At 37.0% G+C, this 23198-nt stretch overlaps 1 protein-coding gene across 1 annotated transcript in view; it reads left to right on the plus strand.

Annotated features, from left to right (window-relative positions):
• Window positions 1-21239, plus strand: part of TYR (tyrosinase) — a 94318-nt gene extending 73079 nt beyond the window's left edge. Inside the window, exons 4-5 of the mRNA XM_077867874.1 lie at window positions 11969-12150; window positions 20734-21239. Of these exons, the coding sequence (XP_077724000.1) occupies window positions 11969-12150; window positions 20734-20960 (409 nt within the window). The 3' untranslated portion in view covers window positions 20961-21239. The remainder of the gene's footprint in view (window positions 1-11968; window positions 12151-20733) is intronic.
• Window positions 21240-23198: the final 1959 nt, after the last annotated feature.

Genomic DNA, 23198 nt, shown 5'->3' on the forward strand with positions numbered 1-23198 from the left:
TTGGCACCTGTCCTATTAGTGATCCAAGGTGAAAAATTAGATTTTTAGTGATTTTTATTAACAAGGACTTGCAGAACCTACAAGGAAAATGAAATATATCCTATTCCAGTTGAGGATTGGTGAAAATTGATTAATGGATGGAGCCTTTGTGCAGCTGAGAGTGCAGGGATCTCTAGGCTGTGAGGTAGGTTCTTAGGTGAAGAAATAATTCCATAACTTTTCTGAATTTCCATCGAACGGTACCAATTCTTTGTGAGGCTGAAACATTAGAGGTACATCTGAAGGGCCAGATGCCAAAATGTTGGTAATATCCTTTTGTCTGGTGAAAAGAGCTTTCAGTACAAATAAAGGAGTTCTCCTTCTGTGTAGGTAATAGATATGTGTGAGCTCTCTGCTATAAGCCTCAGAAGCAGGTAAAATCAATCATAATTGGGGGAATATAGTAAGGCTGCTAACATCTCAACGAAAGTTGATGCCTGGGGCCTAGGGCTTAGAGACATGGTATTAAAGGTACAATTTAGAGAGAACGTTAGACACCACAGTGTTGTCTGTTGCTCATGACAGCAATGCGAGGTCTGTGAAATGGTGCTTATGCTAATTATGCCCATCTTTGAACTTATTTTACTGTTCTTGCCATAAATGATGACTTTTACTCCATTATACCTAAAGAAGCCTTTCCACATCAGATGTAGTTCTTAGAGCCTTGGCTAAAATAAAGTATATTTTATATATTTATTATATATATGGTATAAGTAGCTTTCCTCCCTAAAAGTTACTTAAGGGAAGGACTATGCCACATGAGACGTTTTATCTTGCACTTTACTATACAGTTCCTATACTTGTCTATGTGGGTAGATACAATAACTATTTGCTAAATATATGTTTTTAAAAATATGTATGTATATAATATATTCTCTTTCCCATGGGACAGATTCTAGAATCCTTCTGGAACAGTTACTTATCAGATATTTTTCTTAGGTGCCAACTGTGTACACCTGTAGGTGCTACTTTATATTTTATGGATATAGCAGTGAGTGGATTAAGCTTTCATTTCTAATACAAAATGCCACAGGTTTTTCCACTCACAAGCTCTTTCCCAATATTTTTATTTTCCTGACTAAATTAGAAAACAGGCAAATCATGCAGGTTCACTCTGTTTATTTGCAAAACATCCAATTGGAAGCACTTGTTATCATGGAAAGTGCCAAGCACAGTAAACCTGAGTTTGATTTCTGCTGCTCCATTTATTAACTAAATGAACTGAAGAAAGTTATTTAAACTCCTGCTTTTTGTTTGTTTGCTCAGTTAGTGTGTGTTTTCATGGGAATACTGTGGTGAGGCAATACTTTGCCAAGGCTAAGAACATGTACTCAAGTGAGGTTGCCTGGTTTCGAATCCCTTTCTGCTACCTGCCACTTACTAGCTGTGTAACCTAGAGCTTTTCCTCTTCATGCTTCAGTTTTTCCACCTGTAATATGGGGATAATGATCAAACATTCCTCATAGGATTGCTTTGTGAATTAAATGAGTTCCTATATGGTTGTCTGGGTGGCTCATTCGGTTAAGCATCTGCCTTCAGCCCAGGTCATGACCTCAGGGTCCTGGGCCATCAGACTCCCCACTCAGCGAGGAGTCTGCTTCTCCTTCTCCCTTTGCTCCTCCCCCGTTCATGTGTTCTCTCTCCCTCTCTTCTCCTGTCTCTCTCTCTCTCAAATAAATAAAATCTTTAAAAAATAAGTGAGCTCCTATATGAAAAGTACTTCCGGCAGTACCTGGCATAGAGTGTTGCATAAGCTCTCAGGACTCCTACTATTACTAATACCTCTCTTGCAGTATTGTTGGAGAAATAATATAATGTATGTCAAAATCCCCAGTATTGTACCACATGTATAACTGCTTAATAATTGGGAATGGTTGCTGAATTGATTATTTTTCATCATTTTACGAGCCTCAGAAGCATCGCTATAATGAAGAATAGTAGGAAGTAATGGAAAGGCTTATGCTAAACAAAGAGAAATTTTGCAAGGAATAGGGGCATCACAGCTACCTTAAGAGAAGTCATAGTTGTCTGCATATGTAGAAGTTGTCTTATTCATTACTGATCCACTGATATATCATGGTCTCCGGTAGATAGAAATTATATGTATTGACTTATTATTTAATACAATAACACACATACCCACTGTAATCATATTTCTATACTTCAAATTCAATCATGGTCACTCCTTATCTAAAGTACTTGTTTAGGTGGCAAATTAACTCTCAACATTAATCCAAATTAAGTTCCCCTCCTGGTATGCTATGTATAGACCTTTCACAATCTGACCCTTCTCACCTTTCTGGTCTCACTGCCTATTAATCCCGTACCACTCTACATTCTACTCCCACACACCAAAAAACCATTTTCAGTTTTCAATTACATCAATGCCCAGGCTCCCTGTGGGTTGCTGCTTTGAATGCAAAACCTCCAGGGTAATCTCCTCAACCAGTTTAAACACCATGCCTGCTGTGAAAAGCTTTCCCTGACTCCCAACAATTAGTTGCTCCTGTTGCAATCCCATAGGTTTTATACATTTGCTTCTAAGAGCATCATTGACATTGCTTTGCAATTTTATGTATCTCTTCATCACAACATGGAGTAAGATCCATGAGGATAAGGATCATTCCCACCTGTCCCTGGAGCTTGACATGTAGAGGGTACAAGACAGAATATTTAATGAGTAAATAAATAGGCAATTTGGTGAAGGGGGCAAGGAAAGCTGTATTGTCACCACTTCCCTGGGAGGAGCACTGAGAGTCAGGAGGTCATAGGTAATATCTGAAAGCCAAATGAAAAACCGAATGTTGTCTGGGAGGGCTGGCTCTTTCAGATGACTCTGAGTAGCTGGGGCCTGTGAGTGCCACTGGGCTCCTTTAGCTGAGGGCGACTTCTGCCTAAGGCAGTGGTTCTCTCAGTCCTGGATGCACATTATAGTCACATGGGGAGCACAGCAGCCTGCTTCTAATCCTCTCTCCAAACAGCTCATAGCAGGGTGCCTTGCTACTTAATGACCCTCCTAAGTGTCTATGGGAAAAATAAAAATAAAACTCTGAAACTGCCTTTGTAGGCTTCTAGTTTTTTGGGCCTTTCTGGTTCATTATCACTGATATTTTGGTTCTTACACTAAAATTCCTTCAAGTTTCATCATTAGCTTAAGTGATTTTAATCTGGTTTCCACTCCCTTACCTATTCCCCAAGGACTTGTCTGCCCTTTCCCCAACCAAGCTAAGAAGTTGTCAAGCATATATTTAAAATTATAGTCAATTGAGGTTGGCCCTGGTTGAATTTATTAGCTGTGGAACAGGCTTATCATTTGCAGCTACTCACCCCCAACAATTTATGCTATTTTTTTTCAATTTATACTCTTAATAAGTGTCCATTTCTTTTAAATGTGTTACTTTCCAGGAAAAATTTCCAAATACTCCTTAAATGAGTTCTGTCATTAGGCAGGTGCACGAAGAAAAGGAGCTTCTGGGATACTGTTATTTTAAACACAGAGAGAGGCTCCAGGTTTTGCAGGGGTCCCAGCATAAATAATTTGCCTCTGTCACCTGGTTACTTCCTTTGGGCCTTGAAATTCAGCTGTTGATTCATTTAATTATGCATTAATTAAACATGGTTATGTCAGTTCCTTGCTTAAAATCCCCCAAAGTCTTCTCATAGATTTCAAAATAATTTTCAAACTTTTTACCTTTTTAATGTGTAGAAAGGGCTTCTATAGTTTTGGTGTAGCCACTTGTACCCACATACATCCTTCTTCCCAGCCCTTTTGAACTACTTGCAAGGCCCCCAAATCTTACCTCCATTTCTTCATGCTTGTGCTTTATTCTTTCCTAAACAGCCCTTTCCTGTTTGGTACTTTGCCCAGACTTGTGCTATTCATTTTTCAAAAGTTAGGCATGAGTGTCACCTAAAATGGGGTGCCTTACCCAACACCATGGTGACAGTTAATTTTATGTGTCAATTTGGCTAGCGCATGGTACCCAGGCTTTTGATCAAACATTGTTATAGATGTTTCTGTGAAGGTGTTTTTAAAGATGTTATCAATATTTAAATGGGTAGACTTTGAGGAAAACAGATTACTCTCCATAATGTGGGCAGATCTCATTCAATCAGTTAAGTGCCTTCATAGGGAAAAACTGACCTCCCTGGGCAAGAATGAATTATACTAGTAGGCTGTCTTTGGGCTTTAACCATTTCTCTTGCCTCAATCTCCAGCCTGCCTGTCTACCTTGCAGATTTTGGATTTGCCAAGTTTCTATAATGATGTGAGACCCTCTGTCTCTCTGGCTCTCTCTCTGTGTTACTCTTTCTCTTTATTTTTCTTTGTATCTTTCTTTCTGTGTGTGTGTGTGTGTGTGTGTGTATGCATGCACATGCATACCCCATTGGTTCTGTTTTTCTGGGGAGCTCTGATACATCACAAATCCCCTTCTGAATCAGATGCTATCTCCTCTTTCTTTGTTCTCCCGAGATGTTAATGGTCCTGCTTTTCCCATGGTACTCCTATCATAGCATGCTGAGTGACTGATCGGATTGCAACTCTCTTTGATGAGACAGTTCTCCGTTTGACTTTATATTCCCAGCACCTAACACAATGGTTATTACATGTCTGACACTGTGCTAACTATTGTGGATCAGTGAATAGCACCATCTATAGAGTTATCCAACTCAAAACCATCAGCATCTCTTGGATTCCTCCTTTTCTCAGTTCTAATAACTAGCCACTAAGTAAATGATTCTTAATGTATTTAATTCATATTCTCTTGGAGAATTTGGTAAAAATTTAGGGACTCTCCCTAGAAAACCATACAGTTCCCACTAAATTTCATATTTTTTAAACCCAGCCCACTTGTTGGGTAGGCAGTATGTTGGACATTTAGTGTACAATGATCAATAAGACAATATCATTGCTCTCGGTGGGTTTCCCCACACTGTTGGAGAGTGACATATAATCAAATAATTACAATATGACAAATGCAATAATCAAAGGAGAAAAACATTAACTCTGATGTTTTCATAGAAGTGGTATTTAACCTAAGCCTTGAAGGAGCAAAAGATATAGTAGAAAATAAAAATGATGGGATCCCTAGGAGTTTAGCACCTGCCTTCAGCCCAGGGCGTGATCCTGGGTTCCTGGGATTGAGTCCCATATCAGGTTCCTTCTCCCTCTGCCTAGCCCTCTGCTTCTCGGTGTGTGTTTCTTGTAAATAATAAATAAAATCTCAAAAAAAAAAAAAAAGCCACACAGCACATAAAAAAATCATAGTATTAACATCCCTTCCTCGTGCCACACTCCTTCTCCAGTTGTCTACATCTTTGGGAATAAGAATATTTTGTCCTTCAGTATAAGCCAGAAATCTTGGAGTTTTCTATGGCCCCTCATCCTTCAGCTGTGCTGCTTGGATAGTCACACACCATCTCTTTGCCCAGACCTTGTTTTCTCAGTGATTCCTTCATTCCTTGCTTCCCTCTAAGGGATAGTAAGGAATTCCTTACCATCCTTCAGCCCCTCTCCACAATGCAATCTGTGCAATCACTTAAAAATGATCATCTGGGGATCCCTGGGTGGCGCAGCGGTTTAGCGCCTGCCTTTGGGCCAGTGCGCGATCCTGGAGACCCGGGATCGAATCCCACGTTGGCTCCCGGTGCATGGAGCCTGCTTCTCCCTCTGCCTGTGTCTCTGCCTCTCTCTCTCTCTCTGTGACTATCATAAATAAATAAAAATTTAAAAAAATACTTAAAAATGATCATCTGCTCATGTTATCACCTACAACCCCAGAGACAGTGACTTCCTGCTACTCTTAGGAAAAAATATAAGTATTTCTCATGTGCTTTCCACTGCACTTCATGATTGGGGCCCTCTTTACCTCTCTAGCTTGATCTCAAACTATTTTTTCCCTGCTCCCTATAGACACATCAGTCACTTAGTTCCTTGGACTTGCTATGTACTTCTCATCAAAAGGCCTTTGCAAATTCTCTTTGAGTCTTCAGAAACATTCCTTCTCCAGCTCTCTAAATGTGCTTTCTTCAACTCTTGATTTAACACACCATCAGAGTCTTTCCCAGAGGCTGCCGACTAAGTGAAGTCTCCCCCTTACATCTTCTTACCATGTTTCTTTCTTGCAGAGTATTTGCCAGTCTCTAAATTCAGATTTATTTTTGAAATTACTATTTAGTATCTGTCTCTATCCCTAGACTCTAAGTACCACAAGGACAGGAAACTTCACCATAGGTAGCTGGTGCTGGTGGTGGATGTACTAAAGCAAATCAGTTCCTACATATCCATTGACATTAAGGCTTTTTGTTAGTTGTTCTTTTTTAAAAAATAAAGTCTTATTTTAGAATAGTTTTCTGGTTACAAAAATGTTGCAAAGACAGAACAATGTTCCCATATACCTCACATCTATTTCCCCCTATTATTAATATCTTCCATTAGTATGGAACATTTGTCACAATTAATAAAATAATACTGATCCATTGTTAGCCAAAACCCATACTCTTTTAAAGATTACTTAGTAGTTATTTAATATCTTTTTCAAGATCCCATGCAGGACACCACATTACATTTAACTATTACACCCTTTAGGCTACTCTTGGTTATGACAAGTTTTCAGACTTCCCTTGTTTCTGACGTCCTTGACAGTTTTGAGGAAAACTGTTCAGATTTTTGTAGAATACCTCTCTATTGGGATTTGCCCGGTGTTTTTCTCTGTTTAGACTGGAGTTATATGTTTTGGGTAGGAAGATGACAGGGGTAAGCACCATTCTCTTCACATCATATCAAGGCTGCATGTAATCAACATGACATTTCATTATCGATGTCAATCTTGATCACCTGGCAGAGGTGTTATTGGTCAGGTTTCTCAAACTGTTAAATGACTCCACCATCTTTCCCTAATGTACTCTTTGGAAGGAAGCCACTTTGTGCAGTTATATAGCACCTACATTATGTATTTGAGTATCTATGTAATTATTTGAAACTCTTCTGCATGGTAGACTTATGTATTTCCCTCATTTATTTATTTATTCATTAATTTATTTCAGTGTGGACTCCTCTATATTTATTTTGTACTTTGGATTATAATCTAATACTACTTTACTTTGTGGCTCAGATTGTTTCAGCTTTGGCCTTTGGGAGTGGTTTCAGTGGGCTTCTCTGGTTCCTTTTATTGGAGACTATTTCTTCAGCTTTGTTTGCTTTTTCTTCTCCGTCTGTTATTCCAATTACACATATGTTACCTCTTTTGAAATTATCTCAGAGTTCTTGATATTTTCCCTTTTATTTATTTTTTATTTTTATTTTTGCTCTGCATTCTAGTTTAGGATGTTTCTATCTCCAAGGTCACTGATTCTTTTCTAAGCTATGTCATCTACTGATGAGCCCATCAAAGGCATTCTTCATTTCTGCTATGGTGTTTTTGATTTCCAGCATTTTCTTTGAGTCTTTCTTAGAGTCTTTCCACCAATCTGCTTCACTACCCATCTGTTCTTGCATTTCATTTACTTTTTCTGTGAGAGCCCTTAACACATTATTCATAACTATTTAAACTCTCTGTCTGATAATCCCAATATCTATTTCATATCTGAGTTGGGATTTACTTTGATTGCTTTGTCTCTTCAGGCTGTCATTTTCTTGCTTTTTGGCATGCCTCGTAATTTGTTGTTGAGTCAGATATATTTTATTGAGTGGTAGAAATGAAGGCAGATAGGGCTTGAATATAAGGATTTATGTTAATCTTGCAAGAAGCTGGACCTCGTTTAATGATTTTTGTAGCTGTAGGTGCTGGAGGCTTCAAATCTCCCTCGGTCTTTGTTTTAGTCTTCTCTCTTGGCTTTGGGCTATCCTGTATACTAGTCCTCAGATACTGTCTGTCTTATAGCTCTTTTAGCTATAATCCCTGTCATCATACTGGAACTCTGTGGATATCATGGTAAAGTATTAAGGTGTGGAGGGATATTAGAAAATATTCTAATTAAATTTCAGTCTTTTATTTGGCCAACGCTTGGGGCTGTGAACCTCACGAGCATTTCTCCAATGGTATAGATTTTATTTTCCTCTGCCCCCTACTTTTTTGGTTATAGCATTCCCTACTTCTTTCCTTGAAGCCCTTACCAATGTGTCCTATGTTTTATTTTCCCTTTAAGTGAGATGGAAAAGCTGGAATCCCCTCCCCCTAGCTGGGATGAGGCTCTGGAAGTCATTTCCTCTGAATTAAAGAAGTTTGTCATGGAAAAGGCTGGGGACTTATTTCAAAATGATACTGCTCTCTCTCCCCCTCACAGAGCCAGGAAAGGCTCTTTCTCCAGTCTTCATCATGAAAACCTGGTCAAGCTCCTGGAATTAAACCCCCCAAATGTGCAGAGTCCTCCTAATGCTGTGGCTCCCAGGAGTTTCTCACTTACCACTGTTAGTCCATATCCCAATCATTCATCAAAATATTAACGTCTCCCTACCAGTTTACAAATACAGCTGCTTCTGTGCTTGGCAAGTATGTCTGAGCTGTCTTCCCCTGGACACACTTATCTCTGCAGTTTGAGGGGTGACTGTTTGCCCTGTGACCTCATTCTTTTGTGACCCAAGAAAAGTTGTTGATTTTCCATTTGTCTAGCCTTTTCTTGCTGTAATGATGGAGTGTCCAGGGTTCTTACATATCAGACTTGAAACCAGGTGACTTGAGTTACTTTTATATTTAAAACACATTCCTTCCCATTTGCATCTGTGATCATTGTTATGTTTTCCTAATTCCAGAAAACTGCCTAGATACAGTTTCTATAAATCTTTGGTAAGAAGATAAGTTCTTCCCAAGATGTCAGTGTGATTATCTAAGTTAAGAATCGGTATTTCAATGTGAGTCATTTTAGATATGGTTTGATGAAATTAAATATGAGAACCACCAATGAAGAATTTAATCAAGATTAATACCTTTCTTTTAAAAGGTTGATAAGGTAGGTGAGCACATTAATGGTTTTATCCATTAAATCTTTTGGTGCTAAGAATTGATGTTCTTGTCTTACCTAGGTAAAGAATTTTTGTTTCTTGGCAGGCAGAGAGATTATTTATAAGCTGAACTACAGTAGTAATTTTTCTCAATTGACAAAAAGCACAATTTTTGCCTCAAGCCCTTATCTGGTAGCTCATTGTATAGTGGGCTGTTTCTAAATCAAAGTTTAATAGGGGTGAGGGAGAGATTAATTGTGTCAGAGAGCCTCCTTTTCATTAAAAAAATAGAGTTGCCAGTTTAAAAGCTGGTAAACATTGTTTAAACATGTTTAAATATTGTTTAAACATTAAATATTGCATACTACAAATAAAATGCTGGAGCTGGAGGCTTAAAACATTATCTATAATACAATTCTCTTTTTTGTTAAAATATATGTAGTGTTACTATGCATGTTTTATAAACTAGATATAACGGAAATATGAAGCGATTATATGAATTTTTTCTTCTCTTATTTTTGCTCATTTATATTTTCTGAATTGCACATAATGAACAAGGAATGCTTTGCTTTTATGAAAAGAAGAAAACTGCAGAAAAAAAGCTAATTAATAAAATGTTAGGACTTGAATAGAACTTGGGGCTTGTTAGGCCAGTTCCTAATTTCTGTAGTTGAGAAGGCACACACAGAAAAAACAATCTTTTTGAATCTTCTTTCTCATTCCCACTGGTCAGAATCATAATCCTTCTTAAAAAGATCCAGCTCAAAGAGCAGCTGGGTGGCTCAGTTGGTTAAGCATATGACTCCTGACTTCAGCTCAGGTCATGATCTCAGAGTTGTGAGATTGAACCCCACTCTGGCTTCTCCACTGGGTGTGGAGTTTGCTTAAGATTTTCTCTCTCTCTCTCTCTCTCTCTACCTCTGTTCCTCCACCCACCCCCCACCTACCACATGTGCTCTCCCTCTAAAAAAATAAAATGTTTTTCTAATTAAAAAAAAGATTTAGCTCAATAACTTATGTATACATGACTTTGGCATTTCTAAAACACTATGTCTCATCTCTCTCACCAATTATAACATTCTTCCAGAATAACATTAATAGTGAGGAGGAGGGAAAAGAGGAAGAAGGGGATGGGAATAATGATTATTTCCATTACCATTTGTCAAGCACTTAAATATACATCTTACTTATGTTATACTAATTAATCCATAAATATTATTCCCATTTCACAGGTAAGAAAAGGTAAATCAAACCAGTTAAGAAATTTTACAAATTTCCCTTGTCACAAGTCATGGAACTCAGGTTTTTATGCAGGCTCATGTTTCTCCAAAACTTGACATATAATAAATACTCAGTAACAGGTTGAATAATTGAGCTATTTAGAGAGGATTTGGTATTTATGGACCAGATTTTCAGTATTTATCAGTGGTCTACTGATCCCTCAATTAATTCACAGTTAAAAGTCAACTTTAGCCACAATATTTGGTTCAAATAGTATTTGAAGTCCAGATTCTCTAAGCAAATAGAACTGTTTTTCATCATGGAAAGAATGATCACCATTCTCCCACCAGCACCACTGATCTCTTCTTGATTGTACTTCAAAATGTTTTTTCAATTTTTTTGTTTGTTTGTTTGTTTGAAGCATTATCACTTTCCTTTGTAGGCAATATTCCTGAGATCATGCACTTACCTTTATTTCCTGGAATAAATGTTATAGCTAAGTAACAAGAGCTTACTTAGATAGCACTTTCACAAATATTATCATAAACCTTTTGGAAATAGGGCAGATATTATTGCTTTCATTTAAGGATAGGAGGCTAGGTCTCCAAGAATTTCAGTGATTTGTGTAGAGTCATACAGCTTTTAAAGCACAGAGCTAGGCCTCAGGGGAGTTCTGTGATCTCAGATCTTATGTTCTTTCCTCTGTTATATGGATTGATGATACAGTCACATTCTTCTCCACATTTTGGTGACACACTATAAATTCTTCTATAACTTAGTATTTTTATTCAATTTTTTTGATCCCTTAACTGTTTAGCTTTTGTTCCAGTCAGAATTTTTAATTGCATGCAACAGAGACTAATTCTGGCTAATTTACAGAAAAAGAATTTACCAAGAAGATATTGGATAGCTCAGGAAATAATAGAGAAGCAGGTTTAGAAATAGGTGGGAACAAGGGAGGAGGGGGGATAGCAACCATGAGATCTGCTAAAACCATGCTATAGAACACCAGATATTCCCTTGCTGGTGGTACTCCTGGTATTGCAATCTCTAAAAATTGGATATTGTTATCACAACTGTCTTTGCCCACAACCAAAATAGTTTTCTGTCATCCTTGCTTGTGTGTGTCACTATCTTCTGTTTCAGAGTCTTCACAGGTCTATCCGATTGTCTGAGTATTAATCATATGGTAATACTCTAGCTTCAGGGAAAGTTGGGAAACCAGTCCAAGTATTTTTAGTCTCTGTTATGGGAGGTGAACTCTTTCTCTCCCCAAGTTTCATTAAGCATACACTTCACTAAACATAGCAAGATGGTTGAAATAATTGAAAGTCTCCTACTATGACCCAAAAAAATGACCAAATGCCAGTACTGATTCCAACCTAGTTTTATGTGTTCTTTCTTTGGGCTAACTTTCTTTGAGACAAGAAACATATTTAATTTACAACTCTGACCCAGTTGTCACTCAACCAATAATTACCCTTCCTCTGCAGCTTTCTGAAAGGTCTGAACTTGTCACGTAAGGTTCACTTACCTAAGAAATTCTCTTTCCAAAGTAATCCTCTCATATTTCTTTCAAATGAGTGAGCTTTATCAAGGCCTGACAGTATGAACTTGTGCTTTACAAAATATTTTCAAAGCATGAAAAATATATTTGGCATCTTTCCATCCATTGGGATTTTAGATATGCCTTCTTATTTTACTTTAAGAATTCTAAGTTTTTATAAGCAAAATGTTCCTAAGCCTGAATAATCCTTCCCTCCGCAGTATTTTTGAGCAGTGGCTCCGAAGGCACCATCCTCTTCAAGAAGTTTATCCAGAAGCCAATGCTCCTATTGGACACAACCGGGAATCCTACATGGTTCCTTTTATACCTCTGTACAGAAATGGTGATTTCTTTATTTCATCCAGAGATCTGGGCTATGACTATAGCAACCTACAAGAATCAGGTAAAGTTTAATTTCTTTCATATGAATTAGTGAATCTAGTGTGACCAATTTTTTTTTTGAGAGAGTTCCTAACCTTACATTATTTATAATGTTATCCCCAAAGCCTTTAAATTGGGAAAGCACATTACAACCTATAATTTATCACTTATTTTTTATTACATGAATTAAGTTGCAAAGATCTTTAAATTCACATTCATTCTGCTTAACATAGGGTATTTTGTGTACAGCAACTGTGGAAAGAACACTAGAATTAAAATCAGAAAGAAAAAATGGGCTTAAGATATGACTCTTTCAGGTGACTGTGAAGAGATCATGGAAATTTTGTTTAGTCCCATGAATCTCATTTTTTTAACCTGAAATATTCTTATTGAAATACCACAAAAAATATTGTGAAAATCAAATTACTATGATGTATTGAAGAGTTCAGTGTGGTGTGGTACAAGATAAACATCCAGCAGGTTTAGAGTAATCTTTGGGAACTTTCTCGTAGGGTTACCAAGATAATTCGCGGATATTTTTATTTTAAGCCCAATTAATAATAATAATAAATAAGAAGAAGAGGTAGAGGAAGAAAGAATGAACTATTATAATTATAATTAATGATATTTAAGGTAATAATATAAAACTCTAAGATTATAATTATATCTGGACTTTAAATAATCTTCCTGAATAGGGATCCCTGGGTGGCGCAGCGGCTTAGCGCCTGCCTTTGGCCCAGGGCGCGATCCTGGAGACCCGGGATCGAATCCCACATCGGGCTCCCGGTGCATGGAGCCTGCTTCTCTCTCTGCCTCTCTCTCTCTCTCTCTGTGACTATCATAAATAAATTTAAAAAAATGTAAATAATCTTCCTGAATAGAAATGTGTCAATATCTTCTTAATAAGTGAGAAAGAGTTAGCAATATCATCCTCCACCCAAGAGCCTGCTATATGCAGATCTTGTACCTGTGTTATTAATCAAGTGTATATTAGGTAAGGATTATTATCTCTAGAAATAGGTGAGGACATTGATACCATGAGAATTTAAGTGACTTTCCCAATATCAGACACCAATACATAGAGGAGCCAGATTTCAATACTATAAGGCCCTCTCTTCATTTCACTACAGCTACTACTGTAACTCAAGAGGGTCAACAACTGGGGATCCCCGGGGGGCGCAGCGGTTTGGTGCCTGCCTTTGGCCCAGGGCGCGATCCTGGAGACCCGGGATCGAGTCCCACGTCGGACTCCCGGTGCATGGAGCCTGCTTCTGTCTCTGCCTCTCTTTCTCTCTCTCTCTGTGACTATGGTAAATAAATAATTTAAAAGAAAAAGGTTTAAAAAGAGGGTCAACAACCAAAAACAGTAGAACACCGTATGGCTTGTAGGTAAGTGGTATTCAATAAGCATTGATGTTTAATTATATTCATTGATAATTCATAAAAATTATGATTCATCAACAAATTAATGACACTTACCAACTTCCTACCCTTTGTGTGTTAGATTTTAACGATATAAATGACTGACATAGTTCCAAACCTCAAGTAGTTCCAAGTTCAGTGTGAAAGTCAGACAATTATACAAGAAAGTACAAGACATCAGGCCATTTAAAGGCAGCAAAAGAGTCATAAACAAAATCCAACAGGAGAACGGGGGAGAAAGTGATGACTTCTGAATAATTCAGCCTAGAAAGACAAGACCTTGAAGGATGAGCAGGCAGGTAGCACAGAGAGAGAAGGGCAGAGAATATTCTAAATGAAGACAGTAACAAGAAAAATAGAGGTGGAAATTCAATGCTAAATTTTCCTATTTGAGTAGTATGAACAATGGAAAATTTCCCTCAGAGAAATGAAGTCTCTTCATGATTAACACATATTGAGCATTTTTTAAATGTAACTAGAATTCTTCTAGGTGCGCTGTGTGCATTATGTCCTTTAATTTTCATAACTATTATATGAATGAGGTACTATTGTTTCCTTTATCCTTTTTTTAGGTGAGAAAACAGAGGCTTAAAGAAATACATAATTTGTCCCAGGCCATCTATCTAGTATGTGGCACAGCAGAACCACAGTTTAGGGCCAATAGGAGAAGCCATATTTCATCAACTTTTACCTTCCTTTGGGGGACTATTAGCTAAAAAATATGGGCTTGATTAACCTGTTTTGTTTATCTGAGAATCATAACCAGTGGAAGGAATATTAAAATGACTGGAAATCATTTTTTTTAAACCCTGAGATCACTGAGAACAGGAAATTTTGCAAAGGGCAGAGATGTGGTAAGGGGAGTCTAAAAAGTGGCAGTCTCAGGTAAAATGTTTTCCCTTCTGAAAGGGAGTGAAGGAACATATTGGTAGTGGCTTTTCAAAGATTCACCACTTAAGACTTCATGGTTTCCACTTCCAAAACATGTTAGACACTTTCATGGGCTCATGCTTTTAAACATGCTGTTCCCTCTGGCTAAATTCTGATCCTGTTTATCCATTTGTCAAACTCATAGATAGTAAATCACTTTATGCATATATATATATATATATATATATATATATGTGTGTGTGTGTGTGTGTGTGTGTGTGTGTGTAGTCATATTTAATCACTCTTTTATTAGAGTTATGTGGTAATTTTTTACGTATGAATCTTTCTCCTGTCCATCTTGACTATGAGTCTGACAAGATTAGAATTGACATTTTGCAAGATTCTCTAGTTAAAGTATCAGATGACATCCAGTATCATTGTGGTGATACCAATGAATCAATTTGAGTACAAGTGATATTGATCGTGAAGAATCACGATATATAAGTAAAGCTTGCTAGAAAAATGTCACCCCATTTAATAGCTAAGTCATTTTCAGATATGTGTTTTTTAACATATTTCAAGTTTTGTATCACACTAGGTATTTTATTTTCTAGGTGGTTTTATTGATTTATTTATTCTTTCTATATATATGTATTTAATAACTACTTTGAATACAGCATTGTCTTGGATACAACGCATGCAGCAGTAAACAACATAGTTTATCTTCATAGAGTTTACATTGTAATGGAAGATAAAGATCTTAAACAACTACTTACCTAAGGACTTATTCATTTAGAGACCTACCTACCTCTAGGGTCAGTGAAGTGATATTTCAAAGGATAGCAGTATGACAGGAAGAAGTGATTAGTTGAAGGGGGCCTTAGTTATGGATTTGGGCCATATTGTTAAAATAATAGAAGCTATTGATAAATTTTAAGTGGTTTGTTTTGAGTTTTTGAAACCTTCCTACTGCTGCAGCATGTTGCAAATTCTATAGCCGTTGTAAAGCACCTTCGGGGAAGGTGGTAAAGATGCTATTACAGATGTCCAGGAGAGAGATGAAGGCAGTGTGGATTGCAGTAGTGGTGGTCTGGAGAGGGCAGAGGCATGAAATAATTTGATAGTATCTTTAATTTATATAAAATGTACAGAACTTGGAAAATTATTCATATACAAGATAAGAGTGAAGGAGATATTGGGGATGCCTGTGAAAATGATGAATGGTGACACTCTCACCGAGATAGTGACAAGTAGGAGCAAGGAGCATGTCTCTCAGACATGGAGAGAATCTCATGCTTGTACTGGCTATGCAGTGAAATGGGGGGCTAGGAGATATCAGGGCAAATACATCTCTGGGGCAGGTGGATGGCCTTGAAACTGGGAAGACATTCTGGCCTGCAGATACTAACGAGATATAAATTATAGACCTCAGCATATACATTGTTACCTCCACTAATCTTCACAATTTTATGTGGTAGTGGTTTTTATTTTGTTTTATAGGTAAATTGAAATCATAAAGGTAAAGTGACTCATTCTAAGTCACAGAGCTACTAAGTTGCCAATAGTGATTCCAAACTAATTTTCTCCCCGTTTACTCCACAGTAGAGAGGGCTCTCTTTAGTCACTATATGTCTTGTCCACTATGTTCCAAAAGTACCACAATCAAATGGGTACTTTTTACTGAAAAGGCAACAAAAACCATCAGAGGATAGGTGGGACTGGAGGCTCAAAGAAGCCCATTAGGGACTTTAGGTATTTATTACTTATTTCTAGTTAAATATTAAAAAAAATAAAATTGATTTGAAATGCTTTATTTAAAGTATTTTTCATAGCCTAGAAAGACAAGAGCTGTGAATCTATACCATTAATTTTAGAGACAGTTGACTTTAAAATCAACAATAGTAATCACCTATTTTCCTTTTATGAATTATTCTACTGCTTCTGATGCACATTCAAGGAATTTAAAATGTATTCCTATTTACTGCTAAACTTTAGGCCTACTAAAATAAATCCTTAAAAACTTCTTGATATAATTTAGTCCTCAAGCAGTTTATTATTCATCATTCAGGTACTCATGTTTATAATTACTTAAGTGTTTTCTGTAAAAGGCAGCTGATGCCTGGCATTTGTCAAACAATTTCCCTTATAATCGAATTTAGTGATGCTTTTAAAAATTGAGCAGCAGGTGATTTTGTTGCATGCATAGCTGATGAAAAGGTGAGACCAAAAATCTTTAGCAATGAAAGGTTGTGCCCTCAATGCTTTTGGTAAATGTGACCCTTCTTTCTGTATTTTACTGCTCTGTTGAGAGCCTCCTAAACCCAATATATTTTAAAAGACCTTGACTTTTGATGTTAAAAATGAGAGGAGGAGACATGATCATGGTAACTAGAGTGTCTCATTCTGCAGATGGGATTTGATGATGGGCTTCTGTCCTTCACAGATTTGTTCAATAGTTATGCTTTCCTACTTGTATCCATAGGTGCATGCTGTGCCTTTTGCCTGGGATGGCTTGTCATCAACATCATATTCTCAATTCTAATTCATACTCCATAGTCTTCTGGGAGGCTTTCCTTGATTCCCCAAACAGATATAAGAGGTCATTCCACCATGATTCCATTGTATCTTTTGCATACTTTCATCACTATAGCATTACTCTTGAATGTAATTATTTCCAATTATTGTTGCCTTCAGGCCAGGGCCTCTGCTTATTTATTTTCCAATTATTGTTGCCTTCACCAGGGCCTCTGCTTATTTATTTTTTTACTTACAGTGCCAGGACCACCACCTGGCATGTAATGTGTCTCAGGGAACATTTGCTGTATGAATGAATGCATGAATGAATGAATAGAAGAATGAAAGATAAAACAATTAAGATATAATACTTGCTGTCAAGAATTTATGATCAAGCCTGAAAATACATACATATGAATAATTATTAACACATAGACAATTGTGTCAAGTGTCATAAGGGAGCAAAGAAAGAAAGAGTCTGAGAATACACAAGAAAGCTGACCTGAATCAACAATCAAAGCAAGTTCAAGAGAGAAAACTCTTATTGGAAATTGGTTCAATTGAAATATTGTTGAAATTATTATGGAATAACAAGAATCAATAACAGTTATAAATTGCTTTCTATGTTCTAGACATTGTACCAATGGCTATATATGGATTATCTCATTTAAATACTACAGGCAAACAATCTAAGTTACAGATTCCTAATTCATTAAATTTGGATAATGGTCCCCAACTAAATCATACATTTGTTGTGTGAGCAAATGAGCATGTGATTTGAATATATAGAGTGCAAAATAAATAGAAGACTATATTACTATTCTGAAGAGAAAAGGGGACATGAAATATGGAACTTTAAATAGGTAAAAATAGAAAAATTATGACATTAAGAAATAATTTAAAGGTGCGCTGTTTGGAAAAGCAGAGAGCTGAGAATGGAAGTCTTATTTAGTTTGGAGTCAATGAGAGATACAAAGTGTTTCAAAGAAAACTATTGATGACAGTAAAAACTGAGACCATTTGGAGTGAACTGAAGTAGAGAAATTATAAGAGAAGCTGGACAGCTGGACAAAGAAATAGCATTTTGAAATTGTGACTTGGGTTTAAGCTGAGCCAGAAATAGAGGGAATCATATTTTTTATGAAATCTCTCTATGCTTTGCTAGACATTTTATTTTTTTTTTAGTTTTTTTATTTATTTATGATAGTCACAGAGAGAGAGAGAGAGAGAGAGAGAGAGAGGCAGAGACATAGGCAGAGGGAGATGCAGGCTCCATGCACCGGGAGCCCGACGTGGAATTCGATCCTGGGTCTCCAGGATCGCGCCCTGGGCCAAAGGCAGGCGCTAAACCGCTGGCCACCCAGGGATCCCCTCTACTAGACATTTTAAACGTACTTTATATATTGAGGTGACTACTGGCAAAATAAGGCAGGCATTTGTAGTCCCTTTTTCAAAGTAATTTTAAATATGTTGAAAACCATAACTTTTTGGTATTTCTTTTTAATTTTAGCATTTTGGCTTTCATTGTTTAGATTTAAATATCAAAGTTATAAATCATTTTTATAATTTATTTGGTAATGTTTATCCTTTGCAACTTGTATCCCTTCCTGATGAAGAGGAACTCTAAATTGTAATACTGTTCAAATTATGCTTAATGAGCTCTAGGAATTTTAGAGGTAACTTAGTGGCAGCTGGCAAAAAGATCGTATCAAGCACAAAAGAAGAAAATGGAACAGGAAAAATGGACCAGGTTTCAGCCCTATAGGCCCATGTAAGCCACGGAAGCTCCACTTTTATCTCCTCTGAATGAATATCAGGCTTTAGTACTATGAAATCAGTTTGTAACAAATTCTGATTTAAAAAAGAACATTTCTGGGGATCCCTGGGTGGCGCAGCGGTTTAGCGCCTGCCTTTGGCCCAGGGCGCGATCCTGGAGATCCGGGATCGAATCCCACGTCAGGCTCCCGGTGCATGGAGCCTGCATCTCCCTCTGCCTGTGTCTCTGCCTCTCTCTCTCTCACTGTGTGCCTATCATAAATAAATTTTAAAAAAATTTAAAAAAGAACATTTCTGCTTTAATTGTTCTGAATGTTATTGAATTTATGAGATCAACAGTGAGATTTTCCTTTTAAGTTTTATTTCATGTTGCTACTCATGCTTTCCAAGATATGTTATTAAATAAATATTCCTTCTCTCATTGATTTGTGGATCTCATTTTTATTATATATAGAGTTTATATATATTGCAATTCCAGAATTTCCTAAGGTAATTTCTCCTTTATTGTGGTGAGCACATAATTAACTTTTTAATATAATTAGGACTTTTGAAAATGCAAATGCCAGAAATTCTATGGGAATGAGATTATATAAAAAAGAGAATTTATTGGTTTAAAAAAATCCAAGGAAGGGATGAACACTCAAACTCTGGGAAAGGCAGAAACGCAGCTGAGACTGAGGAATAGCAGGAACCAGGGAATTAAAGCCCTAAGGACACACACACACTCTCTCTCTCTGTTCCTCTCTCTGTCTCTCTCTCATTCTCTAGCTCTCATCTCTATTTCTTGGAATACATTCATCCTGTTTTCCACAGGTTGAGAAGTAAGGCTGTCGTCAGCTCCCAAGCCACCTGACAGCTCTAGCACAGTGAATTCTGAGTAATGATTCTGATTGGCCCGTCTTGAGTCAGTGGTCTAGCATGTACTGATTAACTATAGCCAAGGAAAGAGTTTATAAAAGAACGTTACAGTTCCTGCATCAGCAAAGGCAGGAAGGTAGGGATAGAGAACAGATACAGATTCAAGTACCTATGGCTTAAATAAATTACTTGATTTGTTGCTCAAGTAGAAGTCTTGGTATATTGTTGAATTTCAGCTCCATAATTTCAGAGCTGCTTCTTTCTTGTGGTTCCACAAGATCTAGGGTTTAATCTGGACTACATGGTCCATGATGGCTCCTCAACACGCTATCTGCATTCCTGCTAAGCAAAAAAGAAAAATGGAAAAAGGAGAGACATAAATTCTTATTTTTAAGGAAATTGTCCCAAAGTTACATATATCACTTTTGCTCAAGACTTGAGTTACATAGACATAATTTTCTGCAGAAGTCCAAGATGCACTCTTTTGTTTTCTTTGATAACAAAATAAATATGGAATATCTTGGAGTATCTTTTAAGTAGTGATGAGTATTTTTAAATCAAACAAAAAGATATAAGTTAATTCCCAAGGAAAAATAATATAAGGAAATATAATCATAACAATATTTGTTTCTGCTGTATTTATATACTAAAACTAATGAAAATCCTAGATATGGATTTGACCCCAAATCGTGATGTCATTATACCAAAATGACTGAGGAAATAAAATGGGAGTTGTCAGAGAACAAAAATTATTATTTCTATATGAAGAACTCCAGATATAAACTTGATGAATTAAAAGATGGCAATATTTGTCTATTATTTAGAAATGTGGGAGCAAATATTAAAAAGCTAAAAGTTACAATAGTTGACCTGGTTTAAGGCGCTGCATATTTTACAGATCAGGTGTTATTAATCAATTTTAAAACATTCCAATGAGGTGGTAGTATGTTCCTCTTTTCCTGATGAAGAAACTAAGGCATAGGAGTATTAGGTGTGACTTTTCTGAGCTCTAACAGCTAGTAAGTAGCAGAGCTGGCATTCAAACCCAGGACTCTGACTCCATGCTACTATGCAAGGATAATGATGATGATGTTAATAATGTTGATGATGATGATGATGCTAATGATGACAATACTAAAAACATTGGGACATCTCTCTGTTTCAGAACGGGACATTTTTCAAGATTACATTAAGCCCTACTTAGAACAAGCAAGTCGGATCTGGCCATGGCTCATTGGGGCTGCTGTGGTAGGCTGTGTCGTCACTGCTGTGCTAGGAGGGCTCACCAGCCTATTGTGTCGGCGCAATAGAAAGCAGCTCCATGAAGAAAAGCAGCCACTCCTCATGGAAAAGGAGGATTACCACAGCTTGTTGTATCAGACCCATCTATAAAAGGCTTGGGTGATAAAGTAGAGCCAACAAGGTTGACCTCATTTTAACTCAAATGATGTTTAAGTCCTCAGATGTCCCCAAGAGCCATTCCTGGCATTTTTGTTTATGAAGACTATTATCAGGATCGTCAGCTAGTACAAAAGGTACCCCTCTTCTAATGCAGGTAGACTACACCTGTGCTTGCCTCACTGCCATTTGATCATTCCTTTGATAGCTTTCCTCAAACCCCTATTTCTAAGAAAAGGATGCCATTTAGTAATGAGTAACTGCAACTTTTATCTCAATGAAAGTGCTCTTATAAAATGTGGGAGTAATTTTGGTCTTTTCTCCTGATTGTTTAATGAAATGTTTCTTTTTTATTGTCCCCGTTCTTTTATTTCAATAAAATAATAACAAATTTACACTGACTCCTTTGAGCTTGAGATGTACATTTTTATTCTCCTCAGAAAACATGACTTTCCCATATATTTTTCATCCTTGCTACAAAATGTGTTAGGGACTTCAAACAGACAACAACCATCAGTCCTTTCCTGCCAGAGTTCTTTTTTTTTAACTTTTTAAGTTACAGGTATTATTTATTTATGAGAGACACACAGAGACAGGCAGAGACACAGGCAGAGGGAGAAGCAGGCTCCATGCAGGGAGCCCGATGCGAGACTCCATCCCGTTTCCTGGGATCACACCCCGAGCCAAAGGCAGACACTCAACCACCGAGCCACCCAGGTGTCCCCAGAGTCCTGACTATGTGTTTGAAGGTCACTGAAAATAAAGGCCCCAGCCCTACATTAAATCTAGCTAAGTACTTGTCTCAAGATGCACTCATTAAATATGTTGATAATGGTAATAATCCTATTAAAAGCTCTTTTTTCAGTCTTCTAAAATGAATTTTATTAGAGAATGCTTAAAATGCTACAAAATATTTGACATTTGGAATAATTATGTGAATTGCCTGCTTGCAGTTCTAGCAAAATCACATTTCTGTTTCTCTTGGCTATTAAGACCTTATGTTGGGATATGCAGATAATCCTTCTCCTTGAATTTCTGGTTCCCACTGAAATTCTAAAAGTAGCACAATTGATATTACATTTCTATAGCTATGTATACCATGAAAGACAAGGACCAGTTATTGGAAGTTACAGTGGACCATTTTGGTCCAATAAAAGGAAAACTTGGTCAATACTTAGAGCTTTCTAAAATCAAAAGGGGAATCCTTAGAAAACCATAAGTGGTTGCCACTATAATTCTTCACACATAGGTTGGATGGCTAATTCAAGTTGAATTCTGCAAAGATAATTTATTAAGTCTATAGAGATATTTAAATCTCCTTAGGACTTTTAACAACTCCCCATTTAGAAACAAGGCCAAGCAGGTCCTACAGAAAGTCCCTGTGATTATTCCACAGTATTCCAGGATATTTCACCAGATTCCAATTTCCACTCTCACTGGATACCCAAACTCATTTGTACTGTCCTGGTATCCTCCATCCCTTCATTTCTCTTATTCCTACTTTGCATTTGTCTGCCCAGCATTTTCAATGTGAATTTAGATTTACTACTTGATTTGCCTTTCCCACCTTATCTCTGAGCACTGTCTTTCCACAGTCTTTTGATGCCAAGCTTTAAAAGTAGGCTTGTCTCATCTGGGCTCCCAGAAAACTGTGTGGGTCTGGCACTGAACCTCTACATCTCTGGGAAAAGTATTTAAAAGGAGACCTACTGACCTGTATGGTAACTTTCAACTAAAATATTCTACAATTCCTGTTAAACGTTGAGCCACTGTGTTCAGATTGTTTATGAATGCATTTAAAAATGAGTGTACTGAAAAATTTGAGCTCTTAAAAATGCATTTATCTAGAAAAGACTGACTAGGGTCAAGACCACATAACTTTAAATGATTACATTTCACTTAGTCCCCGTTTAGATTTCAAAGAAGAGCAAGAATTAGCCTATTATACATATTAGTCAAATGTTCTTAGCTAAAACTCATCTAGAATAAATAGAAATTCACAATTATTGCTGAAGTAATGTCTTTGACTCTCAGAAATTACTAACAGTTAATAAACTCAGTTATATAGAGTAATATGATCTTCTAACTCTCATTAGTAGTCAAACTTATTTACTAGCTTGTCTAATTGCAGATGCTTAGTAGGGAAGTCAGGCAAGGGATGAGGAACAGCATACTTATTTAGACAGTGAGGGTCTGTGGGACTGGAAGGCAAAGACAAGGGATTCTATACTC

The sequence above is a fragment of the Canis aureus genome, chromosome 23 (assembly GCF_053574225.1).
Source record: "Canis aureus isolate CA01 chromosome 23, VMU_Caureus_v.1.0, whole genome shotgun sequence".
Classification (NCBI taxonomy): Eukaryota; Metazoa; Chordata; class Mammalia; order Carnivora; family Canidae; genus Canis; species Canis aureus.